This window comes from Taudactylus pleione, unplaced genomic scaffold, assembly GCF_031769625.1.
Source record: "Taudactylus pleione unplaced genomic scaffold, aTauple2 ptg000154l, whole genome shotgun sequence".
NCBI lineage: Eukaryota > Metazoa > Chordata > Amphibia > Anura > Myobatrachidae > Taudactylus > Taudactylus pleione.
The window spans coordinates 16,474,295-16,488,809 of record NW_028284556.1 but is presented as its reverse complement, the minus strand read 5'-3'; the positions used below and the strand labels follow the sequence as shown (position 1 = coordinate 16,488,809).

The 14,515-nt window shown below is 43.5% G+C and overlaps 1 protein-coding gene across 1 annotated transcript in view; it reads right to left on the bottom strand.

Annotated features, from left to right (window-relative positions):
* The window catches only part of SYNE1 (spectrin repeat containing nuclear envelope protein 1), a 546,802-nt gene that overhangs the window by 263,106 nt on the left and 269,181 nt on the right, over window positions 1-14,515 (bottom strand). Inside the window, exons 44-51 of the mRNA XM_088474380.1 lie at window positions 11,418-11,519; window positions 10,526-10,729; window positions 8,416-8,623; window positions 7,299-7,411; window positions 5,028-5,233; window positions 3,081-3,236; window positions 1,957-2,248; window positions 726-898 (exon numbers count right to left, since the gene is read on the bottom strand). Of these exons, the coding sequence (XP_088330506.1) occupies window positions 726-898; window positions 1,957-2,248; window positions 3,081-3,236; window positions 5,028-5,233; window positions 7,299-7,411; window positions 8,416-8,623; window positions 10,526-10,729; window positions 11,418-11,519 (1,454 nt within the window). The remainder of the gene's footprint in view (window positions 1-725; window positions 899-1,956; window positions 2,249-3,080; window positions 3,237-5,027; window positions 5,234-7,298; window positions 7,412-8,415; window positions 8,624-10,525; window positions 10,730-11,417; window positions 11,520-14,515) is intronic.

Below are 14,515 nucleotides of genomic sequence, written 5' to 3'. Positions count from 1 at the left end.
CTCAAATGCTGACATCCTGTTACTCACTCTGTGATGGATTCCTCTGTGCATCCGTAGTCACAGTGCGCTCGCAGCGCACGCACAGTGTGGCTTATACACATGAGCAAAGGCAAACAATCACTCGATCAGTATTCGTAGTAGCACTTGCGATTGGTACTGAATCAGGCCCTCTGAGCTACCAATTGAGACGCATGCGAAGACTTAAAACATCTTGCCAACTGCCTGCGGCATCGACACCGTGTGCAACTCAAAATCAGGCCTAATAAGTCAGAGTGAATGGGGAGCAGCCAGCACAATAAGAATGATTGATCTCTATGACAAATATATTTGGGATCCAGTATGCCTAATGTGAAAGTACAGCAGAAAACGCCCATTTGTGTAATGCCTGTGCTCCCAACAGGTTCCGCAGATTCAAAAAATGTTGCACATGTATAAATTACAGACTACATATTATCGGCAGAAAAGGGGAACTACAGGTAAATGCTGTATAATGCCTAATGCCTATTATCGAGATACAAATTGACATTGTACAGAGGTATCCATATACATCTAGCCTCCTTGCGCGATGAACAGCCCTTCTAGTCGCGCCATGTGGTGGCGTGACTTGGTAGCTCCGAGAGTTACAGTGTGGCACAGCCACTGACACTGTAAAGTAGCATTTCACATGCAAATGTACTGCTATACATATATACGATAATAATATCAGAATGGTAAGTATACCTTACCTGAGACACCTAGTGGCTGTGCTGTTGACAGTCCCACACACGTCCTTTAATGTTTGTAGCTGCATCTGTATTACCATCTGTCCATCTATGTTACTGCTCTTAAGAGCCTGTTCACCTTTACCAATGGCTAAGTTCAGCTTGACCTCGCCTTCACCTTTAACTAGGAGCATTTCCTATGACACAGCAGAGATATTTTACAGAACTTTTCCACGTTATATAGTATTGTGCATAGATCTGCCTTTCATTATAATAGGACATTGGGGTGAGGCCTAATCTGGAGCTATCACGATTGGCTGTATTTAGTTTGGCCGCATAGAAAGGACAGGGGAATTTATTTAAATGTGAAAACTCCTTGAACATTTACACATTTCTCATATATCACAACACACATTTAAATAATTAAAGTTGTATTATTTAAGGTTGGTCATTGACGGGTGTAAACAACAGGTAATGATGATCATGGTTGCCAGCACTAGAGAACACCTTGCGATCGACTGTTTTATTATTTTTATTTATGCTTTACACACACAACCGTAGCTTTTTTAGTGAACACATTTTACGCCTACATTTTGGGGAGCAGTTGCACCGAAACTGCATCAGCCCAATTATGTCCATGATTTTTAAATGATCAAATTATTATGCACTTTGCTTTTATACATGATAGTCAACCACCAATGTGAAGATACAAGTGTTGTATATACATAGTGATGTCATTTACGACTAGAGAGTTTTATTTGCTACATTAAATTCAAAATGATCGTACTTTACAGTTTCTCTCTTTCTGATCCAGTGTGACTTTCAATTTGATAACTGGGTACTTGTGTACTTTACGGACTCATTGCAGAGAGAACCCAATGAATGTTTTAAATGGTACTTGTGTACTTCACGTACACAAGTACCGAAACTTGTCCCCACCTAAAGAAGAAAGTTGTCCCCTCGCGAGCTCGCTACGCTCGCCACTCTTCGCGCTTGGTAGCTCGCTATGCTCTCCACAAGGTTATATTCCCCCTCGATGCCCACTTGGATGGTAGGGAATGACGTTGGACACTGGGAATGACGCTGGACACTGGCTGAGGGTCCTCTCCGTGAAGGGGATTTATACATTACCATGATTGCTAATTATAATGAGTGTAGGACACTTGGGTTCTCTCTGCAATAAGTCCGTAAAGTACACAAGTATCGATAACTGTAATAAGAAATCCATATATGTTGCTTAAATTTAAATTCTCACCTGAACTTGTTGTAGACGTTTCTCAAGTGTACTTTTACTACCCACTGTACTCTCAGTGGTGGATAACCTGTCTTGCATGTCTTTCAACCACGACCACGTACTCTGCAAAGCCTCCTCAAAAATCTGGTGGTCTTGGAGAGCCACCTGGCAGACACGGAGCTTCTCCTTTATCATCTTCACCAAGTTCTGGTAATTTGTGAGAAGCTGAGAAGACAGGCGAACTTCTTGCCCATCGCCCCGTCCATCTTCATGTAGTACTTGAGCTCGCTGACAAAGTTTCTCAAAAGATTCCCTAAAACACAGATTTTATTAGCAATGTAAGTATATGTGCTGCGTGTAATAAATGTATATTGTGACAATACAAAAATGACCTATGTGCACAAGAGACAATTAGTACAACTTTGAAGTTTTTACATATTGAAGTCGTATTGTGATTATAGTGATATAAATTAATCTGTGCAGTATTCTGAATATTCATGGGCACAATCTATAAAATAACACACCACATACAAAAAAATATTGAAAAAATGCGTAAACTGTGACATCTTTATTGCAATACAGGTTGAGTCTCCGATATCTAAAATGCTTGGGACCCCCCTGGGTATTTTGGATAACGGAGTATTCCGTATTTTGGAATATTTGCATATCATAATGAAATATCTTGGGAACGGGAACCCAAATATACACACAGAATGCATTTATGTGTTATATACACCTTATACACACAGCCTGCAGGTCATTTTATACAATATTTTCAATAATTTTGTGGCTCAAACAAAGTTTGTGTACATACATAAAATTCAGTTAGGTTTCATATACAGCTTATACACACAGGCTGAAGGTAATTTTATACAATATTGTAATAATTTGTGCCTTAGACAAAGTTTGTGTACATTGAGCCATCAAAAATCAAAGGTTTCATTTTCTCAGTCAAGCCAAAAAATATCCGTATTTCAGAATATTTGGATATGGGAGACTCAACCTGTACCTCCAAACTCCAATGGTCTCAAATGTTTTTGAAAATAGAGCCTCATCTCCTTCGTACATAGCATTCTTGTGATTTACATTGTACTTATCATAAGACAATAAGTATACATGTTACAACAACCTGTATATTTATTTACCGTGCAGCCAGTAACTCCTCCAAGTACATTTCCACTTTATGCATCTCACTTTTCTTCTCAGGGATGTGTTGCTTGCTCTCACCAAGATTCTCTGTCCTTATCCGCTCTTCAAGCTCATGAATCCACATACTTAACTTTTTGTGTTGGTCTTCAAAGCTGAAAATGTACAGGTACACTAGTTACATATGTTACACTCTGGTCATGTGAGCTGCACTCACATAAACGTTGTATGTTGGTGAACAGAGCCAAAGAGTGGCGATCCAGCTCATATTCTTCTTCGTGTTATTAATAAACAATACTCCATCTATCTCATGTTCCCACAGGGAACTACCAAAGAGGACTTCTGCAGATCAGAGTCCTCAGGTGTCCTGGTAGGAAGAAATGCCCACCAGCTTCAGTCCTACCCTGTAACACAGCTCAGTGAACACCTTCATAATAACTTCTGCATTCATCTGTTTGCCAATAAAGAGAATTTACTAATAATAAAATATAGGGTCATGGAATAAATTTGTATTTGTGCACTTGCACCTAATAGTCCGCACTGCATGGCAGAAAGAGTAAAATATCAGATCATAGTTTTTATTTTCTTACATTATTACTCAGTTTAGTCTAATTTATAACGTAAAGTAATGATGACAGTAAGTAGTCATCACTAATGGTCTTTATTACATGTGTCATTTTGTATGGTTGAATGTCTGTATTGCTATTTATTAGCAATGTTTTCCACGCCTGGTCACGCATTTCAATAATCTCCTCCCTCAAAAACATACCGTATATACTCGAGTGTAAGTCGACCCGAATATAAGCCGAGGAACCTACTTTTACCACAAAAAACTGGGAAAAGTTATTGACTCGAGTATAAGCCTAGGGTGGGAAATGGCAGCAGCTGGTAGTGCCCCCAGTAGTAATTCCCCCTGGTTGTGCCCCCAGTAGTAATCCCTCCTGGTAGTGCCCCCAGTGGTAATCCCCCCTTTCAGTGCCTCCAGTAGTAATCCCCCTCTGGTAGTGCCCCCAGTGGTAATCCCCCCCTTTTAGTGCCCCCAGTAGTAATCCCCCCTGGTAGTACCCCCAGTGGTAATCCCCCCTTTTAGTGCCCCTTGTAGTAATCCCCCCCTGGTAGTACCCCCAGTGGTAATCCCCCCTTTTAGTGCCCCCTGTAGTAATCCCCCCTTGGTAGTGCCCCCTGTAGTAATCCTCCCCTGGTAGTTCCCCCAGTTGTAATCCCCCCTTTTAGTGCCCCCTGTAGTAATCGCCCCCTGGTAGTGCCCCCTGTAGTAATCGCCCCCTGGTAGTGCCCCCAGTAGTCCCCCCTCAGTAGAGAGAGACGTAATAAGAATTAAAAAAAAAAATCACTTACCTGAAACTCCCGCTCCTGGTCCCGCCGCTAATAGCTCCTCAGGCGGCTTTGCATGGGAGAGACGTCATTACTCATGACGTCTCTCCCATTAGCCACTGCGGGAGCCGGAAGATGGCTCCCGCAGTGGGAGCAGCAGCAGCCGATGAGAGTCTGACAGACTCTCAGCGGCTGCTGATTACAGCAAACACACAGCTGCCGGCTCCGACGGCTGTGTGTTTGTGCTGTGTAGCACTGACCGAACTCCGTCCGGTAAGCACTACACTTCACTCGAGTATAAGAGGGGGTACTTTTTCAGCACAAAAAATGTGCTGAAAAACTCGGCTTATACTAGAGTATATAGTTATATCATTTTAGATGAGGGTGCCTGAATAGATGTACTCATGTGCCCAGCCCAGCAAGGAATCTCCTGACCCAAAGAGAAACTCCTATCAGAGGATACTGATACCTCCGAATGTGCCACTATCCCTGCAATGCACACAGGTACATGACGTGACAAATGACCATTTACATTGTGGCTTTTCAGGCTTCATGGTAATGTTATGTCTTGTATTAGTGTTTGGCACAGTACAACATTCATTACAAATACGCACCTCCCAAGCTCCAAGACACAGTCTTCTAGGGCCTGCTTGTCCTTGAGACATTGCTTCTTCACACTCTGAAACTCTATCTCCGCTTTTGATATCTTGTCCTGAATACTGAGCACAACTGGCTTTGGCAAACAATAGTAAAGTTTCTCTCCTTCCTCAGTGGCAGCATCTAATTTGCTCTGACCTTCACTGACTGAGTCCAGTATATTCTGTGTTAAATGCAGAGAACATTTTATAATATGAACAGTGGAGTTGGTTTAGTATATAAGAGATCTGCTGAGGAAATGAGGTCAAGATCGAGGTCAATATCTTGCAAAAGGTATGGCAGCCTGTGGCTCCCCAGCTGCTGTGGAACTACAATTTCCAGCATGCCATATCAGCTCTGCTTGCACCTGTCAATCTAGCACAGCAAGAGATCTGCAGGTTGCCTCTCTCTGCCTCTCTACTTTCACACTGCAGCAGACAGACACATGGGGCCAAATGTAATAGGGTGTCTGTTTTGGTAAATTGCGAGTTTGGTGCTAAACTCGCAATTTTTCACAACTCTCCAATGTAATAGGGTGTCTGTTCACTAAAACTCGCATTTTTCAGAGTTACTAACTCTCCATTCTCAAACTCGCATCCAGATGTTTTCACATTGAAAACAATCAACTCGCCCAATGTAATAGAGTGTCTGTTTTAGACTCACAAAAAAAAAAGATTACCAAAAGTCCCCAAATATTAGACCTGCTTCAGGCTAGCGAGTACATCCTGAGCAGGTCAGATTAACACAGAAACATGCACATATGCATGAGATATGTGCATGTTTCTGTGTGTACTTACGTAAAAGGTTGTAAATGTAAAAAAAAATTACGCGACAATGTATCAGTGATGTAACCATAAGATTAACTTCAATTAACCTTGCGGCTACGATGTAGCGGTTCCCACCGTAGACTTCAATGGGGATTTCTCATCATTGAAGTCTATGGGACACACAGGCTGGCCGCATTCAGCCAAACAGGGAGCTGCTCCAACAGAGATGCTCCCTGATTGGATGGCGGCCTCTTCAATGACGGGGCACACGTGTGCCCCGGTCATTTATGCGGAGCAAAGGTATGTGTACACACATACCTTTGCTGTGTCCGGCATGGATCGGGTTTTTTTGCGATGTTTTTTTTTTTTAACCCCTGGAATGCCTACTTGGAGAAGAGGACGCGATCGATGCATAGGAAAGGTGAGTATGGATTTTTTTTCCAGGTACCCCTATGGATTACATCGGATTTTAGGTGAGTATGTGTGAGTGTGTATGTTTTATTAAAATTTTACATTCACGGTGTGTGTATGTTTATTTACGTATTTCTTTAGTTGTGGAACTACAAGTGCCAGCGGGCCCGTAATGCCCCGCATGCTGGTATTTGTGGTTCTCCAAATACCAGCATGCAGGGGAGGTTTGCTGGTACTACAACTAAAGACAATATGGAAACCTTTATTTTACATTTTACACTATCAACCCGACACCCACCGCCCTAGGGTGCCGGGGATAGCCCCGGGCTATCAGTCTAGGCCTGTGGTGCCCTGGAAAGGGGTACCCCTTTATTGGGGGGGTACCTAACTCCCTAGGGATCCCCGGGCCTGGACTGACTAGCGGTCAGGGATAATGCTTTGGCCGGGGAAACCGGTGAAAGGTTTTCCCTGGCTGTGGCATTATCCCCCCGCTAGAAAGAGTTCGGTGCAGGTTTTGGAACTTTCAGGGGACCCCTACTAGTTTTGTCCCCTGATTTTCCAGAACCAGGACCAGCTCAACAAATCCCTGTGCTGGTTCTTAATATACAGGGGCCCCCTACGTATTTTGTCCCCTGTATTTTTAGAACCAGAACAGGCTTTATAAAGCCCGGGACTGGTTATGCTTTTGGGGAGGGGGTGCACATTTTTTTTTTTAAACACACACAGAAGCCATCACGGATCTCACTGATCTGTGATGGCTTCTCTAAAACTCGCACCTTTTAATGCTACTCGCATAAAAAGGTGTCAGTTTACATAGTCCTAAACTCACCTAAACTCGCAAATGCAGTAGCCTCGAGCTGAAAAGTTCGCAGGCTATTGAATTTGCGAATTTCAGTACAAACTCGCACTTTTTAAAAGTGCGAGTTTGTACTGTTACTAAAACTGACTACCTATTACATTTGGCCCATGATATCTAATCAAGATCAGCATTGTGTAAAACTGCTTGTAGAAATATACACAGAATAATCACAAATGAAATTACATTGGGTGATTTTTTTGTCGTGTTTTTACCTGTAAATAATGTATTTTAGCTTCCAAAGTTTTGCTGTCACCAGACCAGTCAGAAGAGCCTTTAACCCCTCTCTTTACTCCTTCAAACCATTCTTCAAATTCATTCATGGATTCTATATTAAAAAAAATAATAATCTATTTAATTTCTTTACAAGTATCCGATAGCTATTACTCTGTTACTTAATTATTGAAAGAGGCCCTAGTTTTTAGATAAATTTTTAGTTGTCTATTTTTTACATGCACAATGTCGACATTATGACCATGTCAACAGTGTGACATTGTGCATGTCAGCATGATATATGTCAACAAAATATCCATGTTAACATTCTGAATGGTTTGTACTACATCCCATTTCAGCATATAGTAATTATGTTGCACCAAGCGGTTCATGTAGAGTTGGACACAGTTTACGAAGGTAAAAACAAAGGCATAAATTGCACCCATTAAACAAAGAAAATACGGAATTAGTGTAAGATGCTGCGACTGCACATTACGTAAAATGTGAATTTTTCACAATCTACGTAAGTGAGGTAACATACGCTAATAGTTTAAATTACACTAACAGTGTATCACTTTAGTCTGTTACAGTGGGTCTGACTCAAGACCATGGATAAAATCCCAAGTATAAAAAGAAGGGATACACCACTTCTTGGTCATTTGCATTACGGCTCCATAAGGAGAATATTATCATTGTCAAGCTCCTTACGGAGCGTTACCAAGTCGTGGATGCCTACATGGAACAAATTCCCCACAAACTCCAGGACTTACAGTGGATGAGATATACAGTACATTGGAAAACACAGTTTGTGTGGAGGTATTTTTACTTATAGTATAACATTTAATTGGTTGTGTGCGTTTTCTTAATTTACTTTCTCTCTGGAGCACTACAGGTCCCATTGTTTTAATTAGGTTGGTAGAAATGAGCTTTCATATAAAGTGCACCAGGATAGTACAAAACGCTTCCCATTGAAAGTGTAAGCTGATATCACCCTAGAAGTGTTTTCTCATTGAGTTGCGTAATCTATAAATAAAGCTCTGAGTGGGGGATATAAATGATTAATTGTGTGGCTTCCCCTTTTAATTTATTTCACCAGTTTTCTAAGCGATATATATATACCATTGAACCGTTTTTCCAACGTCTCCTGAAGAACGACTTGTGTTTTAAAGCAGAGTTGGTTTGTGGCTTCATATTTCTTTATTAGAGCTGTCACCGCTGCCCCAATAACTTCAAGCTCCGTGGAACGAAATTGCCGACAGAGGCTGTTGAGATTCTCCTGCGTGGTATCAATGCTGGTTTGTTGACTTTGAAGTTCTTTCTGCATTTCCTATAATACAATATATTTAAATAGGTTCTGCATTATACTGATGTAAGTTTGCAAGTCAATTGTTTTCATTGATGCCTATTAAAAATCAATCATAAATCAATTAATAAAAAACATGTTGTAATATTGTTGTATAAATAGAAATGCACCAAAGTAATAATGTCAGGGTTCCGAAGCTGCACCTCAGGACACAGCATCTTAAGCTTATGTAGACCAAACTGGCTTCACATCAGTGGCGGGCTGGGCCGGGGGGCAGGGTGCCATGTGCCTCCCGGGCCGCAGCGTCATGCGGGCCGCGGGCAGTCTGTGTCACTGTGACACAGACTGCACCTCGTGTGTAGCGCTGACCGGACGGAGCCGGCAGCTGTGTATTTGCTGTAATCAGCAGCCGCTGATAGTCTGTCAAACTCTCATCGGCTGCCGCTGCTCCCACAGCGGGAGCCATCTTCCAGCTCCCGCAGTGGGTAATGGGAGAGCCGTCATGAGTAATGACGTCTCTCCCATGCAAAGCCGCCTGAGGAGCTGTTAGCGGCGGGACCAGGAGCGGGAGTTTCAGGTAAGTGATTTTTTTTTTTTATTCTTATTACGTCTCTCTCTACTGGGGGGGGGGGGGACTACTGGGGGCACTACCAGGGGGCGATTATGGCGACGTCTCTCCCATAATGCAAAGCGGCCAGAGGAGCCGGTGGAAGCGTCGGGATCAGGAGCGGGGGTTTCAGGTAAGTGTTTTTTTTTTTTATTAAGTCTCTCTCTACTGTGGGGGGGGCTACTGGGGGCAATACCAGGGGGGGGATTGCTATGGGGGCACTACCAGGGGAGGGATTTCTATGGTGGCACTACCACGGGGGATTACTACTGGGGGCACTACCAGGGGGGGAATTACTACTGGGGGCACTACAAGGGGGGTGGATTACTACTGGGGGCACTACCAGGGAGGTGGATTACTACTGGGGGCACTACAAGGGGGGGGACTACTACTACTGGGGGAACTACAAGGGGGGACTACTACTACTACTGGGGGCACTACAAGGGGGGGCTACTACTGGGGGCACTACAAGGGGAGGGGACTACTACTAGGGGCACTGCATAGGGGGGAGGGGACTACTACTAGGGGCACTACATAGGGGGAGGGGACTACCACTGGGGGCACTGCGAGGGACCACTGCTGGGGGCTCTATATAAAGGGCAATACTGGATGGTACTGCATAGGGGGGAGACTACAACTGGGGCCACTATTTAAGGGACATTCCATAAGGGTTACGACTATTGGGGGCACTGCATGGGGGGGTGGACTGCTACTGGGGGCACTGCATAGGGGGTACCACTATATAAGGGGCTTACTACTGGTGGCACAAGGGGCACTGAACAGGGGGGACCACTACTGGGGGCACAAGGGGCACTGCATAGGGGGGATCACTACTGGGGGCACTACTGGAGGCCTGCATAAGGGTGTTATCTCCTGTGGCACTGCATATGGGCACTACGACAGGGGGCTGCCCCTAATCTTTATTTTTACCTTACATTAATCCCATATGGACCCGCCTCCTCCCTGAAACACTTGAGGGGGGGCGGCGCCGTAGCAGGCATGTTCTTCGGGCACCCTGGCTACACGCTACTCCTCTGCCAGGGCCGCCTGCATGCATTTGCCCCCCAGGCTAAAAGTTGCCAGCCAGCCCCTGCTTCACATTACTGGCAGTTGTCATTGCAGCTGCTCACATACATCATATGGTTCCCTCTCAATCATTTCACTATTTTAAAACTCTTGGAGCCAAACTCTACCTACACCAGTGATTATCATTTAGCACCACTTAAATTAGTAGCCATAAACAATAACAAATTATGGATCAGTTTCCTATCTCCTACATAATTGGCCACTGATTTAACGTATCTAAGAAAACTTTGTACCTTCAGTTTTTTCAGGTCTTCGGGTTCTTGGCTATTGGTATATTTCAAAATTGATTCTTCAACTTTATTCAGCCAATCGGTCATCTGGGCAATGAATGTTTCCAGCTGCATTTTCTGAGTATTGAAGTCATTTAACGTTCCCTTGGCCACTTGAGACACTTCTTTTGCATGTTCCAATTTCTGCCTTAAAGCTACTTCCATGAACTATAACCACCAAAATATACATAGCAACAGTTCTTAAACAAGTTACAGCTGAATTGTACGATGCTTACTTTACTAGAATACAAGTCACAACACAAGCTATGACCTCTGTTGGGGCACCATGCCTTGCGCTATGTGCTATGTGCTATAACAAACAACACAAATCATATCAATTAATACAATATGATGGGTAAAGCCAGACAGGCACTTTTGAGAGACAATGGAGCTATTTGATACACATTAGAGTGACACTATAGAAGACAGAGGTAAAAGGACAGAAGACAGAAGGGTACAGTAACATTTTGGGTGTGATCACCTTATACTTGTGGTCTGATCTTATGATGCTGAAATATTAACAGTGAGATATTAAGCTTTACTGCAAAAAGTGACCCACTGTTTACATGTTACTGTCCAAGAGACCGTGTAGACGTGCTACTATAATCCTATTAACAAAATCATGTAACATGTAAAATAAGACATGCATGAAAAAAAAACAAGACACAAAGATGTTCATATGACAATGTCTAAACTATGAAACAGAAAAGTAATATGCAGTACTGAGATTGCTTATATTATGTCATATCTCTATTTTTACGACTAGACATGACATATAGGATAAGACAGACACCAATATTTATTATTTCATAAGCAATTCTGTTGTATCATTAACCTCCCAATCAGTAAGATTTACCTGTAGCTCTGCGGGGGGCTCCTGGCTCTTGGTCAGTTCTTTGAGTTCATAAACCTTGGAGTGAAATTCTTCCAATTTCTGTCCTTTATTTGTGACTTCAGTCTGAAATATCCGGGGGAAGAAAATGGCGAAAGTGTAAGACTAAAGCACAACGTTAAACAGTTTTCCAGAAATCCCTTGATTCCAGGCCAAACCACATTCCCCAGTTTGGAGTACGCAAACTAGTAAGAATTTTTCCAGCACATCAGCTATTAAATTAGATCTTAAGTCAAATGAGTAGAAAAAATAGTATTCCTCTTATGATGCAGCTTTCAGGAATTGGAGCATTAAGTCACAAATTTGTTAACCAACGCTGAGCGCCCTGGCAGGGTCCTGCCCATGGGAGGCAGTGAGTAGCACAATCAATGAGCGCTGCAATCAGAGCTGTTATTAAAATGTTACTTGCTAAAAATACCAGTCATATTGTCAATGAATAGAGTTGCACTAAAGCATAATGCAGCATTTATTCACATATACAACAAAGGGCCTGATTCACTACGGATCGCAACTGCGATTGAAATAGCGATTATGCATGCAGTTCAAATGCGATAGTATGCTAATCCACTGTGATCGCTATGCTGTCGAAGCACTACATAAGGACGCCAACTTTACCTTACACACATCCGTAATGTTTAGCAAGACTGCGAAGCCATCGGTAACATCGAGTACCATCGGAGCATCACGCACACGTCAGACCTTACTCAGGAATTGCTAACTTCATTGCACGCTATGAGTACTCCACTGCATGGCAACGCAGTGGATAATTTATGCACGCCCATGCAACGGCATTCAAACACACTGGCATGCCTGCATTCGGCCGACCACCCCTCTTCCACCCCATCACCACCCACAAACGGCACTTCCTGTCAATCACTCGGCGATGGGTATGCGTAGCCTCTGCAATTGCAGTGGCCGGTTCGTGCATGAGCACTGAAATGCATACGCATGCGCAGAAGACAACAATATGGCGATTGCGTACGTAATCGCAGTTGCGAACGGTAGTGAATCAGGCCCAAACAGTGAACTAAAGTTATATTATTATTTACTCATTTGTAAACTGTATTCAGAAGATGAAGTGCACCAGTTACCTAAAGGAGCTTCATCTCGATTTCCAGATGGGTGAAAAAGATCTAAAGTAGTGCACTATGCAAAAGAGTCATCACCTGGATGTAGAACCATCCCATTTATTATATAAAACATTTCTGTTGTTCTCCAAAAAGACATCTCAGTTTAGCCTTAAGATATCTGCCAGAAAAGAAGTGTCTGCTGATCCTATATTACAGCAAGAGCCTCCCCCCAAAAATGCACCCTCTTGTCTGTTTATCTTGTCTTAATACTCTTGGTTTAGCAGTTTGTGAAGTCTAGTTTGTGCATTGCTCTGCATACTAGAGCACATACTTTGTACTTAGCAAGCAACACCATCACTCCGACAAACTTCTTCCTGTCACTTCAACCAGGGGTGTCCACCATCCTTCTCGGATTTTTACGAAAACTTTTTTAGTTAAGAGAGGATGTCAAAACAACTATTTCTGCCAAATATCTCAACTGTATGGACAATGACTTTATTAAATATTGATTTTTCAATGTATTTACTAATCCAGTTTATTTGAAATATCACGGGTGTTTATTAAGGAATCACCATGAAATTTGGCCCCCGGAGATAACTTTTCCCCCCGAATCCAAAAATCTAAACCAAATTACTTTATCTGCCTATTGTTTTGCATTACAGCAAAAATGCACGTTTTTCTAATAGAATTAAAAACACTAGGTTCAATCGACATTAGGGATCCCATTTTTTTTGGGGGGGGGGTGCTTAAAAAAGGTATACATTCCTATCACATAAAAAATCAGCAGGGTACTCGGGGCCTGATTCAGAGACGGAATTAAAAACGCTAGGTTCAATCGACATTAGGGATCCCATTTTTTTGTGGGGTGCTTAACAAAGGTATACATTACTATCAAATAAAAAAATCAGCAGGGTACTCTGGCCTGCTTCAGAGACGGACATCCTGAACAAGCGCTTGCTCTGAATCAGGGCTTTTTTTTTTGTTCGGCCTCCTGGCCGCTCGCATAGATGTGGGTGACCACCCACAGCTATTGCGAGCGGCCAGGTTGATGGTCGCGATGGTCAAAACCGCGACCATCGGGCTTGCGACGAGACCCTTGTGGTAGGGTCTCGTGGCCGCAAGCCCCAGAGAGCTTCTGGCTCTAATAGAGGCGGAAGCTCTCCCACTGACATCACTCGTGATGTCAGTGGGGCCGCCCCCAAATGGCAGGCATTCCTTCGGGAACGCCTCCGTTTGGCCAGCCACCCCCCCTGCCCGCCTATCAAACGGGGCGAACTGTCAATCACCATCGACAGCTCGCCCCCTTTGGTGCGAGACCCAGAGTGACAGAGCACCCGTCGCTAGCCGGGTCTCGAGCATGCGCACGACGGAGCCGGCTCCCAGTGGGCAAAACATCGACCAAACGGGGCGAGCTGTCAATCACCATCGACAGCTCGCCCCCTGTGGTGCTAGACCCGGAGCGACGGAACACCCGTCACTAGCCGGGCCTCGTGCATGCGCACGGCGGAGCTGGCTCCCAGTGGGCAAACATCGACCCGGTTGCGAGCGCTCAGCACTTGCGACCGGGTCTGAATCAGGCCCTCTGTTTCATAGTGGAGAGAAAACATAATGAAGTTGATGTTCGATTACTGTTGTACCGCATACATAATTAACACAAGAAACCATGAAATTTAAAACCTTTAACATAACTTGAGTCCATAACTGAAGTTGAGTCAACAATCTCATTACTTTTCCCTTGTTTGGAACTTGTTGTAACAGTCTGTAATTTCCTTAAAGTGTCAGCAGAAAGTGTATACTGCCTTCCAGTACTTCCTTGGATAGTAGGCACTTCCGTTACACAGAGGACGTGAATAAAAGGAACAAAACACTTATCATCTCTTGTAGGCCAGGACAGCACATTTGTTGATTGGTTTCATTTCATGAAGTGTACCAGCACATCACGCCCCCTTTGAGAAGAAAAAAACAAGTTTTGCAGCGCAGCAAAGTGGCGCC